Source organism: Arachis duranensis, chromosome 10 (assembly GCF_000817695.3).
Source record: "Arachis duranensis cultivar V14167 chromosome 10, aradu.V14167.gnm2.J7QH, whole genome shotgun sequence".
NCBI classification, from domain to species: Eukaryota; Viridiplantae; Streptophyta; class Magnoliopsida; order Fabales; family Fabaceae; genus Arachis; species Arachis duranensis.
In genome coordinates, this window is record NC_029781.3 from 9588250 (window position 1) to 9607695 (window position 19446).

The 19446-nt window shown below is 32.6% G+C and overlaps 1 protein-coding gene and 1 pseudogene across 1 annotated transcript; one reads left to right on the plus strand and one right to left on the minus strand.

Annotated features, from left to right (window-relative positions):
- The first annotated feature begins 11333 nt into the window (after window positions 1-11333).
- On the plus strand, window positions 11334-15601 carry LOC107468995 (ultraviolet-B receptor UVR8). The gene is made up of 7 exons (XM_016088375.3): window positions 11334-11627; window positions 12525-12564; window positions 12686-12982; window positions 13412-13761; window positions 13869-14270; window positions 14411-14795; window positions 15073-15601. The coding sequence occupies exons 3-7, from the start codon at window positions 12749-12751 to the stop codon at window positions 15313-15315; spliced, it is 1614 nt and encodes a 537-aa protein (XP_015943861.1). The 5' UTR covers window positions 11334-11627; window positions 12525-12564; window positions 12686-12748; the 3' UTR covers window positions 15316-15601.
- Window positions 15602-16207: 606 nt separating this feature from the next.
- Window positions 16208-17497, minus strand: LOC107468953 (uncharacterized; annotated as a pseudogene).
- Window positions 17498-19446: the final 1949 nt, after the last annotated feature.

Consider the following 19446-nt stretch of genomic DNA (forward strand, 5'->3'; position numbering starts at 1 on the left):
AGACCATTAGTACTTACTTCCTCCTACATTGTCCATAAAAGAGTTTGTATTTAAGTTTTCTTAATTAAGTCGATTGAATTCGGTTTATTTTGAGTTAATTTAAAATTGGATTAAAATAGACCCACTAAAATATTAGGATCTGGTTCGAATATAACTAAACATAACCCGGCCCAACCTATATATACACGTTTAGTGGCTATGGCCATCTTTAGCTGCTATTGTTACCTCTTTCATGAATACTGACAAATAGGAAAATAGTTAGGTTATGAAAGAAAAGAAATGCTAGCTAATGTAGAAGATAAATGTGTTATAGAGAGAGAGAGAGAGGGGAGGGGGGAGTAAATATAGAAGGTTAAGAGAGGGCAGAGTGAGCAAAGAATAAAGAAAAGAAGAAGAGAGTAAATAATGAGAGTTAAAAGTGACATTTGGTTAGCACTTATCCCATATGCTTTTGCAATACCTTGGTCAGAGTGACATCTCACCATGACTTCATCAAACACTTAAATGAAAAATAATTACTTCGATATTTTATTAAAAATATGTTAAAATAAGTAATTAAATTGCTTTATCATAAATTTTAAATTTGACATTTTAGTTTTTAACAAATTGTATTACTTAAGAATTACTCATTTCAAACAAATTGATCTCTCCATCTCAAAGCAAAGCAAATAAGTTGAACAAACTTTTAGCAAAAATAATTACGTTTTGAAAAGTAGCTTATAAGTCAATTAGTCACCTTCAATCGAGAATGGATCCTCTATTTTTTTCAATTATTTTGTAAAATGTGATCTTTTACTATTTAATATCTTTTCTCTTTTTTGTGTCCTCCTTGAAGAATGTATGATGAGAAATCACACTTTAATAAAAATTTAGAGGATCTAATTTCCTTCAAAACGTCGGATGAATTAATTTGTCTTACGAGAGCGATTATCAAGAACTTCTAAAAATGAAATTTGTTGAAAAACAAAATGTTCAATCTAGAATATCTTGAAAATCAAAATGGATATTTATGCATAATCTTAATTTGTGCACTTAAAAATATTAGTTAGAAAAATTCTTAATTTAATTATACCATTAAATTGTGGGGGTTATTAAAAAAAGCAATTCATGTTATTTTGAAATTAAAAATGGACAATTAGTATCTTTCTCTAATTGCAATGGTGATATCTCATTATCCATGCCATTTTAAGTTGAAAGCTCAACGAAATTTTCTGTAAGTATTCCTTTCATCTTCAAAAATTATATTATGTAGTATGATACATACTCATATTATATTCTCAATTATTTTCTTCTCCCAAATTTGTGCTGGGCAACACATGGTCGCAAAGGAAGATTGTAACACTCCAAAAATTCATTCAACATCCTTTTGTTATCTTTTTTTATGTTGAGAAAATAACTTATGCTTATCTCTCTATGGTCGAGAGATTATTCTCATAAATGTTGGTCTTTAATTTTAGTGTATATATGTCATTCACTAATAGTAACCTAATATATAGTTGGTACCATTAGAAGTATAAAGAACTTTGAAGTTTGATCCTCTAGAAATTATCAAACAACGACGAACAAACCAACACATTAAATTCATTAATTGAACTAACAACACTATAAATATACATATTACAAAGGCAAATTATACAATAGAACTATTGTTAAAATCCCATAATGACCAACCATGTACATACTTTTCTACGTTTTTAGATAATGTGCAATTGCTAGTGCTTGCATTTAATGCTATCCAACATTTTAGGAACTTACATCTACTTCCATTTGATGTTAGTGTTGTAGATTATTTCAATTTTGCTTACGCAAATATTCATTCTTAAATACTAAAATAATATCTTCTACAAAATTTTTTGAGTATTCAATTGCGATACTTTTTCCTATTCACACATAACCATCAATGACATCAACAACTATTCTATATGCGAACATACACATTGTTGTATATTATGTAGTGGACAAAATCCTTTCTTCCCCACAATATCACTTGTTGCTCGAAATATAGACTAATATTTGACAACGGTTTCATAATATAAAGAAAGATATTCCTTCTCATTGGAAACCTTCTTTGGAATATGTTAGCATGATACATTGACTCATCAAAAAATTAATTATTATAAAGATGTTCATGTCCTCCTTTAAGACCTCTATCCATTCGATATAATTTTCATAAACAAGATGTATAATGTGAGTTAAAAATATAAACACTCTCACGTTATGTATATTTGGTAATTATTATTTTTATTTTATTTATTCTTAAAAAAATTCTATTATGTATCGTATATACTTAAACATGTTATTTTATTATTTTTTAATAAAATAATCAAACACTAAAATAATTCAACTAGAATAGAATTATCAAATTTATATTAAAATGATCAAATTTTTTTATAGTCTTATAGTCCAATTTTAATAAATACACAAAATTATCCACAAATATTTTAAAAATAAGAAATTATTGGATAAACAAATCAATTTTGTAACCAAGTCTAACAAAGTACCTCAAAATGCATTTTCCATTTATCTTTTTCACGCATTCAACTTTCAGCATCTTCTTTTTCTCATGTTCTTGTCATTTTTCTTCTATGTCGTTGTCATCTTCTTTTATGTATTTTTCTTTTTCTATTCTAATTCTCCATTCTTCTTCTATGTTTTCTCTTTCTCTCTTTTTCTTTTTAATTTTTTTGATAGGTAACCACTCACAAAGTCTCGATAAAGGGAGGTGAGGGAAGCGGCATAAAATCTATAATCGAAATAACAAACCAACCAATGAAATTCAAACAAACAAGTCAAACACAGAAAGCAATCAACCTAAACCAAATCAACTACCGTCATATTCATACTCATCCCTTTAAAACTAACTCCTGTAACAGCTTGGTGCTCAACCAAGTCAACATCACTGCTATTCCAATTTCTTCTCATCTTTATTTCTTCACTACATTCTTTTATGCTCGTACTTTCTTATCTCACCTTTTCCATTTTGAATTCTTCATTCTTGACAATGTTAGCTATACACTTTGAAGCCATTTGATGTAGCCACTTCCCATTTTCTTCTCCATGATTCAATTAGGCACTTAATCAATTAGTTCACTTTGCTTGTCCTAAATTCCTTCTTCTTGAATATTTTTTTGTTTCTTGCATTCTAAATGCAACAGATTACTAAAAAAATTGATACCCAATCTTCTCTAATCTATCTCGATACCTTCATTTACTAATTCACATCCATAGTTCAAATCACTCTTTTGTTGTCTCATGACATACCCAATTGATTTGCCATCATTTTATTAATTTTCTATACACTTTTTACACTTTCACACAACAACAACAACAACAACAACAACAACAGACAATTTCAGGTTTTTGTCAACAAATTACACACCAAATCACCAATCCATTGATTGTTAGATAATTCTACTAAATCTCCACAAAATCTATTTACCATATCCCTTGTGTATATGTGACCTATAAACAACACAAATGAAACACAAATTCTATTTTTTTATTACAACCTTCAAAACCTACCAACGACTTTTTCTAAAGATTTGTGAAATTTTGAAAAATTCATCTCCCGACATACAAAGGATGCCCCCTAAACTGCTCCAACCTCAGCCAAGTTTGAATTCTTCTCGCCCACAACCTTTGCACTAGAATTCTAAATATGCTTTCTTTCTCTATTTATTTATTTGTTTGTTTCTTTGTTATTTTGAGAATTTTATGAAGAAGAAGAATAAAAAAGAGAAATAAAAGGAAAAAAATGAATAAAAAATATCCATTACATGAAACACAAACATTTTGTGCTAATAAATACATAAATATTTTATGACAAAGAAGAAGAAAAAAAACAAAAGAAATTACTACACAAATTACTGAAACTTTGTGATGATAAACACAAAAATCGTTTAAAGATAGACATAATTTTTTGAAGAGAAACTTAGGAAGAAAATATAAAATATTATTGATGAAAAATACAAAAATTTACTAAGAAAAACATTAAGATTTTAATGTAAACACAATTTTAAAGAGAAATAAAATATGAAAATACAGAAATCTTACGACAATAAACACAAATTTTTTTACGGTAAACATACAATCTTTTGAAGAAAAAGAAAAATTAAAAATTCATTGAAGGTAAATATAATTTTTTGAATAGTAACATAAGAAGAAAACACATAAGAAAAATACAGAAACTCTATGACAATAAACACATAATTTTTTTAGTGTAAAACATAAATTTTTGAAGAGAAACAAAGGAAGAAAACTAGGGATGTATATAAATTGGATCAGATATTAGATATTATTGCCAAAATCTTGATCAGATTCACAGTCAAAATATCGGATTGGATATTTGCATTTGTTAGGCTCAGATCTAATCTAATTTACAAATTTACAGATCATATCGGATATTGAATATTAGATGTTAGGGGTAAAAGACCAAAAAAATAAATTTTAACCTTTCTTTATAAAAAAGTGAAAAGAAAAATTATGTTCACTCGTGTAAATGTGTTTACTTTCAAAATATTATCAAAAAATATTTTCTTAAATAATAAAAAGAAAACAACCAAACTTATATGAATGATAATAAAAATAAAACAATGAGATTTAATTATCAACCTTCCAACAATAATAACAAGTAATAATGCAAATTTTAATATACCAATATTTCAAGAATGAACATAAGTTGGAAACTAAACCAAATAAAAAGGAACACTTAAACATTGTAATGTAATAAAATTTCACATGATATAATATTTTTATTATTTAATCAGATATGCGAATTAGAGACGTGTATATAATTCTAAACTATGATACATGATCCTACTTATCTATGGATTGGGTCGAAGCATATCCATAAAATTCGGATCGGATATAGATAAATACCATAGATATTGCAGATTAGATCTAAATTAGTTCACCCTCCCAAAAAATTGTGAAACAAAAAAAGGAGAGAAAATGCAAACAAAAAGAAGAAACAATAAAAGAATCAGCAACATTTAGAGGAAGAAGATGAAGAAACACATAGCAACAAAAGAATGAGAAGCGTGTAATTCACCCGCAAGTTGTATAAATAACTTTCGCTCAGGTAGATAATTTACTTTGAATTGATTAGCGAAACGACTTGGTCATCAAGCATGAAAATAAATCAATGCTAATCTTATTAAAATTCTTTTCTTAAAAAATATTGAAAATGAAAGGCACATATATAGATTTTTTAAAAATAAATTAAATATAATATTTACGGATATAGATATGGGTAGGGTTTTTTTTTTGCTGCGTTACATATATCGTCTGCATAGAAAACGAGAAAAATTCTAAACGTATCTCATCGGTATTGAGGACAAGATAAGTAAGTATACTGTAATATCCAAACTTTTTGAATCAAGTCATTTTTTATAACTAATTAATTAATTAAAATGGTAACGATTTAAGATTTGAATTTAAAATTTAAACATATGAAAACACTAGCGGTAGTAAATCTCTAACTGACAATAAACAACCTTTTAAAATATAGTCCTAATTAATTCTACATTTATTAGATTTGAATGATATTTAGTTATATGAAAAGATAAGAATACTAGCTCTATTCCTTAAGTTCAGTATAAAATTAAATTCAAATTAAATTAGGTAGATAAATCGGTTACAAGTTCATAATAGAAAATCGCGCTTTTATCAGCCAGTCTGATATACTAACAGTATTTCGAGAATATCTCAAGTTGTGGTTATTCGATTGACTTTATTTAAGATTCATTTTAAAGCTAATTCATTTCTCTATAAATTTATCTCTAATATCTATTTTCAAATTCCAAACATATAAAACCTTATAGGGCTCACAAAGTGACAATTCAGATTGAAGATTTCACCTAAATGCCTCCTAACAAAATCTGAACATACATGAGAGCTATTTGATCATTCCTTTCTCATTCTATTCCCTTTTTTTATACAAAATATTATAGTATACACAATTTCTAGCTATAGAACAAGTCTTTCTTTACTAACAAACTGCATCTATTTGTATCGAAATACCTATCGGAACTTTACTCGAGGTAGGAAATTTTATGCTAATTTTTATATGTCATATGTTAAATGTTTTTGGATATAGATGTTAGCATTACATATCATGATATAATGTCTCTTTTCTTCATAAGCATTATGCATTATAATAACAATCTTATGTGCATTAAAGAACTGAGGGAATGATCATTCGATAAGGGAAGGTGACCCCCAAAGACAAGATAATCGAGATGATCCTTCGGTAAGGGAAGGTGATTGACAAGCCTTTGGGATAAGAACCTTCGGTAAGGGAAGGGGACTATCCCATCAATTTTATATAATAATATATCTTTGTTGATATGACTCCCTTCTTGTGTATGTCTAAATAACATTGATTATAAATTGAACTGAGGGAATGATCCTTCGGTAAGGGAAGGTGACCCCCAAAGACAAGATATTGATGTGATCCTTCGGTAAGGAAAGGTGATCGATTGAGATGATCCTTTGATAAGAGAAGGTGATCGCTAAAACGTTTGGGATAAGAACCTTCGGTAAGGGAAGAGGACTCCCACCCTTTATATCGGTTTGAGCTCAATACCTTCCATAAAAGTTACGAGAAAAAGTAATGAAAAGTACAGTAAAAAGTGTGATCATGATTATTCTTCTTTTATCTTTTTTAATTATGTTTATTATTGCATTCAAAGATCCTTCTTTATCCAAAGTTCCTTTTTGTATGATGTATGATATTGTTTAGGATCTTTATTTTATTCAGATATATTCTGTTTGACTTATCTATGCCAATGTTACTATTTTTCTCTTATTTATTATTTATTTTGCCTTGCTTTATGGCCTATGAGAACATCATACCAAGGTTTATAAGTTTACCTTTATATGTTTTAATGTTATAGACATTTTGTATGCATCACACATGTCATTACATAAGTAAATGAGAAGCAAATAAAAGTCACACCACTCCGACTAACAAGAATTTTTGAAAATAATAATTAAACAACATTGCATTATCACTATTTTTATTTTAAAATTCGGAGTGGCTGGAGATGGATACGATGACACCATATAGATAAACTACTGAGAAACTTTTGTTTCTCACCCCTCTCTCCGTATCATCTTCAGGAACGATGCAGTACAAAGCAATACACTGCTCAGTTGAGTTGAGGTAAAAAGACAAGTGCACTATTAGGAGCAAGCTATCAAGGACGTAGATACAAAACATTAAGCATTTACCTTAAGAAGGAAGAATATGCGATTGTTTTAGCCATAGTTATACAAATTAAGAGAATTAGGATTTTCTCTGTGTCTTGTTTTATTTTTATTGACTGATTGCAATTATAACTATGATGTTTCTTGTTATGATTATTTGATATGAGTAAAGCTTGTGATTGTTGTACCTTCATAGTTTAGCACACCCGCTTTTCATGTTAGTATTTTTAGATCACTTATATTTTTTAACTAGTAACTATTCTAATAAAAACTAATTATTCGATGTTTTTATATATAAATTATTTTATATAAATATTTCATATGTGTTTTAAAAACAAAATTTTGCAAGGTTTTAAATATCAGCTACTAAATATAATTCAAATAAAGCTTAACTCAGTTTAAAAGTATTAGGGTGTTACATACACGCTAAAAGCATATCATGTCTGCAAACGAGATAAGACACGAACATTACATTATATGTATCTCGTTTGCGTTGAAGACGACATACGTTCATAACTATGATGTCCTCACTACAAATGAGATAAGTATAGTGTAGTACCTATATAAGTGTCTCATGTGGGGACGAGTTAGAAGCCTCTATTTTGTCTTTTAGTACACTTTTTTAGTAATTTTTTATTTTGAAAGATTTTTTAGGACTTTTTGGTCTCAGCAATGTATTCATCATCCAGCTTAGAGTCATCCTCCATGTGTTCGCTTGGTGTAGCGTAATGGAATAGAAATACTGTTATCGATAGATCTAATACTGTGGAGGTAGACGGATTGGAAACATCGCCACTAGTCTCATCGACCTCGACATACAACTCCATGACTTGATGTGCTAAGATTCTCCCACGAACCTCGAACATCACACACGCATGGTCATTGCCTATAATCTAAAAAAAGCATGAATATGAAGTTTCGGTTTGCCAAGACTGCATGGGATTTATACCATGTATTCCTAACCTTCTTTTGACCCCAAAAACCCAGCCTTAAGGATATCAATACGAAGAGTTCGAAACAACACAAGGTCAAGAAATTTGAACACAATCCTTTCGTCAATATTTTTAATACAACCATATAGATAAACACTCACAATAATATACTCACTACTAGATATATTGAAAGAATATCAGAAAAGAATTGAAATGACTCAAGATCTACATTGCAGTTGGCATGAATGAGCTCTTTATATATTCAAAATTTTTATGTCATGTTCCTATCACATATACACAGATTACAGAGTATTTATAAACATATATCAGCTTCAATAAGCACAAATAGTACTGAAGCGTAACAAGATATACAAGGTTGGCATCTATGAATTTATCTCGTATGCAAGTATGATACATTATTAGATTTTATTGAAGATGTGATGCATTCATAAGTATCCCAGTTTCTTTGCAAACGAAGTATGTAAAGTAGAGAATTTTTTTTACTTATTTATATATATTCATAAATAATATATTTTTCTATTTATTTTAAAAGAGTATATATTTAAATAGGTCCTAAAAATTTGTGTCGGATATTTTTGTCTCTAAGAAAATTTTATTACATTGAGTTTTATGAACTTTACAAGAGTAAGACATATAAATCTCTACCTTAACCATATTCATTATTTTTATTTGGACAAATAGGTTCTCAAAAGTATAACAAAGACTTATATGTCTTATTTTTGTAAAATTCAAGAATCTCAACGTAATAAAATTTTTTGGGAATAAAAACATCCGATGCAAAATTTCTTAAGGACCTATTTAGAGTTGCTACACATACAAGTCTTTTTGGTAACCAAATCTAACCAAGTTGGTCTAAACTCAACAAAAATCAGTTTCATTAGTGGAGCATGAAAACATGCTCCAACTACGTGAAACGGTTCCCACATTCCTCTCCTTCTTCTTCGCGTTTCTCCTCCTTCTTCTTCTTTTTCTCTTTCTTCTTCACATTCTTCCTCCTTCTTCTTCGGGTTTGTTCTTCTTCTTCGTGCGTTTCCTTCTCATCGTTGTTCTTTTTATTGTTGGTGCTGTATTTTTTTCTTTTTCTCCTCCTCTTTCTAGTGATTTTACATCATTATGCATTTTTTTATTTGATTTTTTTTGTTTTTATTCTTGTTAAGAGAGTAAATGAGAAGGTAAAACGAAAAGAAAAAAATGAACAAGAAAAGAAGAAGGAAGATGAGAAGTTTTGAGTTATTATTAAGTAATTTTGGTGCATTCTGGAATAAGATAAAATTTTGGTATGTACTTATTTTGAATTGAGTTTGTTTGTGTGTCGTCGTCATTAAGTAATTTCAGTGCATTTGGATTTGAATTTGGTGCATTTTGGATTTAAATAAGGTGCACTTGTGGTCTAAATTTGTTTTGAACTGAGTTTATTTGTGTTCGTCATCATTAAGTAGTTGTGGTGCATTCTGGATTTAAATAAGGTATACTTGTAATCTGAACTTGTTTTAAACTGAGTTTATTTGTGTGTCGTCATTATTAAGAAATTTCGGTGCATTTTGGATTTGAACTGTTATACTTATAAAAAGAAGACAACGATAATGAAAGAGAAAAATAAGAAAAAAGGAGAAAGAGAAGAAAAAAGCAATAGCAGTGGCTTCTTCTTTAAGTGTGTTAAAAGTCATTCCAACCTTTAAAACAAACGGATACAAAAAAAACAGAAAACTTATAAGCACGACACCAAAAACAATTTTATAAGTTTTAAAAAATGTACTGAAACTACCATCAAATGTAACATAAATAGATTGATCGAAACAAAAATTCAAAACTCCAACATTCCATTCAAATTCAAACCATGAACACTGATTTTTACAAAGAAAAACGAAATTATTCAATTCGTAGACAAAACAACTATATCAACATGAACTACTAACCAACTACATTAACGAGATTCGAACCAAACTTCATCCACTTGATTTGTTTCAAAACAATAATTCAATTCGCCCTAATTCAACTGACAGTGTGAACTTGCATAATTCATTGTCTTTGAAAACGAAATACCTGCTTAAATCTGATTTCACAACTTGATTTAAAAAACATTGATCCTCATATTCAAATCAGATTAAAGAGCATTGATCATGAACGAAGAAAACATATAGAACAAAGAAAATACAGTGAAGGAAGAGAACATAGAGAAGGTGGAGAAGAAAGAGAACGCAGAAAACGTTAAAAGAATTTGAAAAAAAAAAAAGAAATCCGCATAAAAAAATGCATTTATATATAGTCGCGCGTTAAGTCAAAATGTTGTTAGAAATAGTGACGCGTGAAGCTGAATTAGGTTATAGCAACTTGGTTGATTATAGGGGTGTGCATGGGCCGGGTGAAACCGGGTTTGATGTGACCCAGATCCGACCCAAAATATATACCGGGCCTATTTATTCGACCCGAACCCGACCCTAGACCCAATGAAACCTATACACTTTCGGGCCACGATTATACCGGGTAAAAACCGGGTGAAAATCGGACCGTTAACATTACATTACCTTGATACCTTCTTATAAACTAGCATGTGAAAATATCCAAATTTCCAAGACTCCAACCATTATTTGACATGGTAAAATTTACTTGGAAAAATATAACAAGAACGAACTCTTCTCTAAAATTAAAGCATAACCATAATCAATACTAATATTGTCTAATAACACCAAATATTTAAATCAATACAAATAACACAATATTATGCATTAGTCTAAAATCTCATGCATTTTAAACATAAAACATTAACTTATAGTCTTATAATAACTAATAATACAAAATATTAAGGTTTACAATACTTAAATTCCACATAAGAATAGCCATCATCCATTACTAATAACACAAAATATTAATTGTGTATGATGACTAGGCCGACTTCGGGTGACCCAAGCCATGACCCGTACCCGATCCAAAATAATGACCGGGTCTATTTTTGAAACCCTTATCCGACTCTAAATCCGGTAAAATCACACCAAAATAGTCTCTAAAATATTTGAAATCGGATCGGATCTTCGAGTCGGGCCGGGCCATGCGCACCCTAGTTGATTAAATGACTTGGATATAAAGTTTTATTGTTTGGATATATATTCTTTTAAAAAATCCCACTATATAAGAAGAGAAAGAGAAAGAGAAACAGAAAGAGAAAGATAAAAGGCTAAAATAGTTCATTCATTCTCACTCTCAAAAATCTCTCTCCTCTCTCAATTCTCTCCTCATCACATTGCAAGCACCCCACCACACACTCCTTCGTTAATTCATCAACAAAAGAAAAAAAAAAAAAACCAACCTCTGTTCACTTTTGTTTCATCCCAAAGCTCTTAACTTTTCCTTCATCCAGAAGCGTTGAAACTCTCTCTTTCTCTCTATCTCTCTCTCTTTCTCCCTCTGCATTTCTCTTTCCACCGATGGTGCTGATTGAGTCTCAGGAATCGTTGGTGTCTCTGATACGTAATCACCATCTCTTCCCTTTCTCTCTTAATCGATCGGTGGCGATCGTAATGCCACTAATCGCAAACTTATTGAGCATGTGAATTTTGTTCTGGATTCTCTGTTTTTTTTTTTCCCTCTTTATTCCGTTTTTCCCCCAATTTTTGGTTGCGTATTCAGGGCAACTGCACTTGTCAAATTTGGTTACTCTGATCTTTGAACAACACACCTAAAAAAGAAGAATAGTTATAAAAAGAAAAGATTTTTACGCTTACCGATGAATAATTGATTGAAACAAATTGGTTCTAATTTGCAAGTCCCCTGTTTCTGGGTTTTTGCTAGCTATGGAGGGAGATTATGATATGTTCCTTCGTTTTGATTGCTATGATCTCACTTTGATGAATCATGATGAGTTCACGTGAAGGAGGGGTTTCACAATTTTGGTTGCAATTTGCAAATTTGTAAATTTTCCTTTTACTTTTTGTTTGGAATATACCTTTCATTAAGGGGAATGATTACTGTTACTTCTCCTCAAAGTTTTCGTCTTTCAATTCAGCTTCACATATACATCCCCTTATTTAATGCTTTTTCTCTTCACCTGAGTCATCTAAAATCCGAATCATCTGTTTCATGAAATGATCGGTGATGATTTTATTACCTTTTTTATTTTTTCAATTAATTTTTTTGAAGTGATTTTCTGTGTTTCTGATCATAGGAGATAAAAACCAGTTTCATGATTCTAAGTGTCTAAACCAATTGCATGGCCTCTGGTGCTTGTAATTGATAGTATTTTTACCAAATGGAAGTAGTTGGTCCTATGATTCAGAATTTTTCTTTTTTTTTTTTAAGAATTTTTATTCTTTTTTTCTTAAACTGTGTCACATAATGAGTTTATGCAAGTATGTTTTTTCTTTGTAGGTTTGAGACCTGAGATTTGCTAGTCAATTATATTTTTGAGGTACACACTTTAGTTAGAGAAACAGAGAAATTAAATTAAAGTTAACTAATGTAGTAGCATTAATAATAAATTTGCACATATTCTTTCTTGTGTTTGTGTTTTTTTGTTCCATAATTATCAGAAGTTTAGATCATTTCCACTGCAAAAAGTTTGGGCACTGCAAAAGGTTTCTTGGCAGTGCCCAATGGATGCCACAACAAGCGGAACCCCAACTATACAATACCATCATAACATCCCTGACCAGCCAATCACAACTGCCATTGTTGTTGCCACACCAATTCCAACATTTCAAAGGCAGCAACGCCATTGCTTCGGGGACGCGTCCCCGGGGGAGTTTCCCTTGTCTGCTAACCCCTCCATTGTCCTTCATGTCCTCACAGCATGTAATTTGGACCCTCAAGACCTTGCCAAACTAGAGGCAAGTCCTATGCTTATTATTATTATTATTATTAAGTAGCCAAAAATGGAATGTGTTTGATAGAAAACTAAAGCTTTTAACTTTCCATTGCACTGAATTCATTAAAAGTTTCAAAAAATTTTCCACTTTTAACTATTTGAAAAGTGCCCTACTATTTAGCAAAACCCTTCTAATACTAACAGAAGCTTGGAAATTGCTTCTCTGGAGTGAACTTCTTTCTAAAGTGACGAAATGAGGTTGTATAGGGCCTTTGATCATTTAATGATTATGAATTGTTTTATTGGTCTGAGGGTGGATACTCTCTCACTTTCACACTTTAGAGATATTAATCTCATTGTAGAGGAGAATTATCCGCCATTATGAAGCTGTTATTGAATTATAGACCAAATGCCAATAATTCTGCCTTTGGTTCTGATTTTGCTGCTATAGGCAACATGCTCTTTCTTCAGGCAGCCAGCAAACTTTGCCCCTGATTTCGATTTGTCCTTGTCGGAGATTGCTGCGCTGGACATGTGTCAAAAGAGAGCCATATTTAAGCCAATGTCCACAGAACAAAGGGAAGATTTGAAGCGAAGATGTGGAGGCTCATGGAAGTTGGTGCTGAGGTATTTGCAAGCCGGAGAAGCATGTTGCCGGAGGGAGAAGTCACAGGCAATAGCAGGTCCTGGTCATAGCATTGCTGTGACGTCAAATGGAGTTGTTTATTCATTCGGTTCCAACAGTTCAGGACAACTAGGGCATGGCACCACTGAGGAGGAATGGCGGCCTCGGCCGATAAGGTTGGAAAACATTTGGACATTCCTTTATCCTTACAGTATATCCTGTAAGGATAACCGGAAAGTGAACTAGTTGATTTAAAGTTAACAGAACTCCCATTGTGTTTCAGAACCTTGCAAGGCATTCGAATTATACAAGCTGCTGCTGGTGCTGGGAGGACCATGTTGATAAGCGATTCGGGGCAAGTTTATGCATGTGGCAAAGATTCTTTTGGGGAAGCCGAGTATGGAGGTCAAGGGTCTAAAATGGTTACAGCTCCACAATTAGTAGAGTCTTTAAGAAACATATTTGTTGTACAGGCTGCAATTGGGAATTTCTTCACAGCTGTGTTATCAAGAGAAGGAAGGGTTTATACATTTTCTTGGGGTAGTGATGGAAAACTTGGACACCACACCGATCAAAGTGATGTGGAACCCCATCCTTTATTAGGAGCTCTGGAAGATATTCCAGTGGTGCAAATTGCTGCTGGATATTGCTACCTTCTTTGTCTGGCTTGTCAACCTAGTGGAATGTGAGCTCCAACTACATTTCTTTTCTTAACATGTTGCATATTTTGTTTGACAAGAAGAAAAATAGTTTTGGTAGTTATGTGATCCAATTCGGGCTTTGTTTCATGCTCAAATTTTAAAGCACTTTTTCGGGAATTTACAGGTCTGTATACTCAGTTGGTTGTGGCCTGGGAGGCAAGCTTGGACACGGTTCAAGAACTGATGAGAAGTACCCTCGTTTGATCGAACAGTTCCAGTTGTTAAACCTTCAACCAATGGTGGTTGCTGCTGGTGCATGGCATGCTGCTGTTGTAGGACGGGATGGCCGAGTGTGCACATGGGGATGGGGCCGTTATGGTTGCTTGGGGCATGGGAATGAAGAATGTGAATCAGCACCTAAGGTTGTGGAAGCATTGAGTAATGTCAAAGCTGTTCATGTTGCAACGGGAGATTACACAACCTTTGTAGTGTCTGATGATGGTGATGTGTATTCATTTGGCTGTGGGGAATCTGCTAGTCTTGGACACAATGCTGGAATCGACGAACAGGTCGGTCTGCTATGTTTTCTTATTTGAAAATTGAAAGAAAGTTGCTTTCAAATGTGTTTCACATTTCTTCCTTCCCCAATAGTTGCATAGTTTTTCCAATGTAAGCCATGGACCTCACTCTTAGTTACACATGTGCCTCTCTGATGCCTTAAAATAAAGCCGCGAGTAATAGCAATTGGTAACATTCAATTTTAGGGTAATCTTTATCTGTCGAACAATGACTAGACATTTCTCTCAAAAAGAAAAACAAAATTGATTTATATTTGTTTGTGTGCAGGGCAACAGACATGCAAATGTGTTGAGTCCGGAGCTCGTAACATCGCTGAAACAGATCAATGAAAGGGTGGTACAAATTAGCTTGACGAATTCCATATATTGGAATGCTCACACCTTTGCCCTAACCGAATCTGGAAAGCTGTACGCATTTGGGGCCGGAGACAAAGGACAGCTAGGAATTGAGCTTGTTGCAAACCAAACCGAAAGGGGAAATCCGGAAAGGGTCGACATCGATCTTGGTTAAATTGTTTGTGCCTGCACCACTAGCTTTCAAATTCTTTTGAATCATGCCATTCTCTAATTTATGGTAACTATGCACAGGTTTAGTGTTTAAGTTTCAGTTTCTACTTTGTAAATATAATCAAAGAATGCACTCAGAAGGTCCAAAGTAGGTAAACAACTAACAAGGGCCTTTAACTTATGTTTTATGGGTTGTTGATATTTCTCGTAGGATTGTTCTGCACGTTGATAGATGATACATTTGTGAAGGTTTATTTTCAGTGTTAGTTGTTGTCTTCAATTGTTTCTCATAGATCATTTGTCAAGTTTAGCATTCATGCATCATGATATATATATTTTATTATTATTATTATTATTATTATTATTTACTTTCTATTTTCCGGAGTGAAACCAATGTATCCGTTGTGGGAGCAGTGACTAATCCTCTTTCCATTAATGGAGCTCTCTGCGCGGGTAAGTGTTGGTTATGAGATGCGGATAGATTTCGAATCTCCATCACTTGGCTAAGTGACTTATTAAATTTGGATATTCTTACTAAACTTTAGTGCACAAAGTAATATCTTTTTTCTTTCTCTTTTAGATTTATTCTAAAATTAACGTGAATGCTGAAATGGCATTAAGACCATCTTCAACAGGAAATTCATTTCAGTTCCTGTTTATGGCTCACCTATTATAAAAAGTAACTCCACATCAGTTTTTGCGTCATAAACAGTAAATAAGAACTCAAAACATCTCTCTCTCTTCTCCATTAGGAGGAACTAACTTTAGTCCCTGTTGTGGTTTCACTTAATTAATTAATTAATTAAAATACTTGAAATTAATGTAATTAATTTTTTTTCAATAATATAATTTAAATTTATTAAATTTAAAAATAATTCACTATTATTGTGAAATTGTCATATGTGTTCAATCAAGTCCTCTTTCAATTGTCTATGCTATTGCTTATTTCGAAGATGGGCATTTTTTTGGAAAAATTGATGGTATGGTGCGAAATCTTCTTCTTCCAGCTGAGGTTGTGATAAGCCATTTTCGACATCATCATACTCTAAGTCTTGAGCAAAATTTCCTGCATAAGTATCTCTTTCATCCTCAACAATCATATTATGCAATATAATACAAGCTCTCATTATGTTGGCAAGCTTCTTCTTTTCCCAAAAACGAGCTGGACCACGTATAATTGCAAAGCGTGCTTGCAACACTTCGAATGCTCGCTCCACATCTTTTCTGTGCCCTTCTTGGTATTGTGCAAATAACTTGCGTTTTTCCCCTTGTGGTTTTGAGATTGATTTGACAAATGTGACCCATTCAGGATAAATACCATCTGCTAAATAGTATCCCATAGTATAATTATTACCATTAATAGTATAATTTACCTTCGGAGCACGATCGTTTAGAATATCATCGAACACTGGAGAACGATCTAATACGTTGATATCGTTATTTGAACCAGAAACTCCAAAGAACGCATGTCATATCCAAAGGTCTGAAGATGCTACAACCTCAAGTACTATGGTTGCAACCCCATGATAACCACTCATGTACATACCTTTCTACGCCTTTGGACAATTTTTTCATTGCCAATGTATGTAGTCAATGCTACCCAACATGCCAGGGAAGCCACGACCCTCCGCCATTTGTAGCAGGTGTTGTATATCATTTGGTTTGGGTTTTCACAAGTATTCATCATCGAACACTGAAATGACACCTTCAACAAATTTTTCCAAGCATTCAATTATAGTGCTCTCGCCGATGCGCACATAATCATCAACAGCATCAGCTCCTACGCCATATGCTAACATCCGTATCGCAGCGGTACATTTCTGGAGTGGCGACAAGCCTCTTCTTCCAGTTGCATCAACCCTCTGTTGGAAATACGGATAGACGTTTGAGAGAGCGTCAACTATCCGAATGAACACATATCTTCTCATTCGAAATCTCCGTCGAAAAATGTCAGCATTATACACCGGTTCATCTGCAAAGTAATCTTGAAAAAGGCGATCATGTCTTGCTTCTCGATCTCTGTTGATCTATCTACGAGTAATTGGGATAGAGCTTCTATCGATATCTTCTTCTTCTGAATCTTGGAGTAAACACTCATCGATCCAATTATCTATGACTATGTTATCTTGCCGTCTTCTTTTGCCATACAAAGCCTTATTAAATATATCATCAAAATTTCTAGCCATATTTAGAAATGTAATTTTTAGTTCTCTTTCGAGGTGAGAAACAAGAGTTGAAGTGGAGTTGCAGAGTCATTGATAGTTGATATTTATAAGTGTGTCTACAATAAGTACCTTAACGGCTAGTTAACAGCTAGTTTTACAACGGCTAGTTTTGTAACGGCTAGTTTTGCAACGGTCACTTTCATGAACAATAAGGGCACAATAATATTGACTAATTTAAAAACTTACATCAGAAGTAAATAAAACAAACTACATCATAAACCAGTAATACGCAATAAAAATAAGAACATACTACATAACTCTACGAATACAAGGAATCATTAAGTAAACCACTTGGCGATTATTTTCTCACATGCAATCTCATGAAGAGCTCGTCGTTTTTCACTCATTGTAGACCTGTCAGCATTAAGTATTTGCATATCCATCTCCCTTTCCCTTTCCTTGGCCATCCTTTCCATTTTCCTTTCTTTTGCTTTTATCTCCATTTCTTTAATATACCTCTGAGTTTGTAATTCTTTTTCTTTCATTGCTGCTTGAGCTTGTAATTCTTGTTCTTTCATTGCCGCTTGAATTTGTAACTCCTTCTCTTTGATTGCCATAATCTTTGTTCTATGTTCCTTCTCCTCTTCTCTTTCTTTTTCCCTATCCATTAGTTCCTTTTCTCTAACATTCTTAATATCTTCCATGAGAGATAATTTTTTGACAACCGATGATTTTCTTTCGCTAAAATCTTCAGACATTTGTGCTTTTCCCTTACTTTTTCGCTTTCTCTTCTTCGATCCTTATGGGCGAACGGGAGAGTCCACAACGGGTTCGTCAGCCAACGGTGTTTCTGGGTTTGATGAGAATGAGTATGCTTCAGTTGCACTAACCTTGGTTCTCTTTGACCCGCCACTCTGTGTAGGTAGTTGGCTTCTCCATTTTTGCTCCAAGCGAAGCATGTTCCAATGCCTCTCAAAAGTAAATTTTTTACCATAATTTGTGGAATAAAGTTTATAAGCCAACTCCTTTATGTTATCAGCATTTGAACCACTCCTTATGTTTCGGCTAGCTTGATCGTAGCAACCAGCAAATTGTGCAACAGCCTTGTTGATTTTATACCACCATTTCTTACATGCAACTACCCCCCTTGTCATGTCGGAACAAAATTCTACACAGTAGCTATGAATTCAACTCCAAAATGTTTTCCCCTTTTGATCGGTACCAACTACAGGGTCAGTTGAAACATTTAATCACGCACTGATCAACATCTCATCCTCTTCCCAATGCCAGTGTTGAATACTATCTTGCCTCCGATCTTCAATATCATCATCATTGAGGTCGATAGCATCTAATCCACGAGGGTTGGTAAAATCAGAATATTGCGAATTTGGACTAGATTGTATAGGAGTCTGAGATGATGGGTTAGAAGAGCCACCAACACCAGATGAGTTACGTCTTGATGCACTGAATTGAGTTGGAAACGGCAAAAAAGTTGGAGTAACATTTCCGATAGAGGGGTTAAATATGGATGAAAATGGAAAATGGGGTGTTTGTGAATTTTGATTTTGCGGTTGGAATATAGGAAACTGATTGTTATAAGGAGCTTGAAAATTGAAATTAGAAAGATTTTGTGGATTTGGATTTTGAAATGTATTTGGTAGTGTGAAGTTTTGATTTGGAACTTGAGTGTTTGAGGTTTGAGATTGTTGGGTATTTGGAATTTGAGAAAAATTTTGTAAGTAATTGAAGAAAGAGTTGAGTTGGTTTGGATCCATTTTTTCGAACAAAAAATAATAGTAGAACTTTGATTTTGTAAACTTGGAAGAAGATGAGGAAGAGTAGTAGAGAGTGTGAGAATAGAAGTGTATCTAAGTGGTATATATAGAGTAACAAAATATTAATTTATTAATAATAACAGTAACATAGTAACGACTAGTTTCCAACAACTAATTTTACAACAGCTAGTTTTA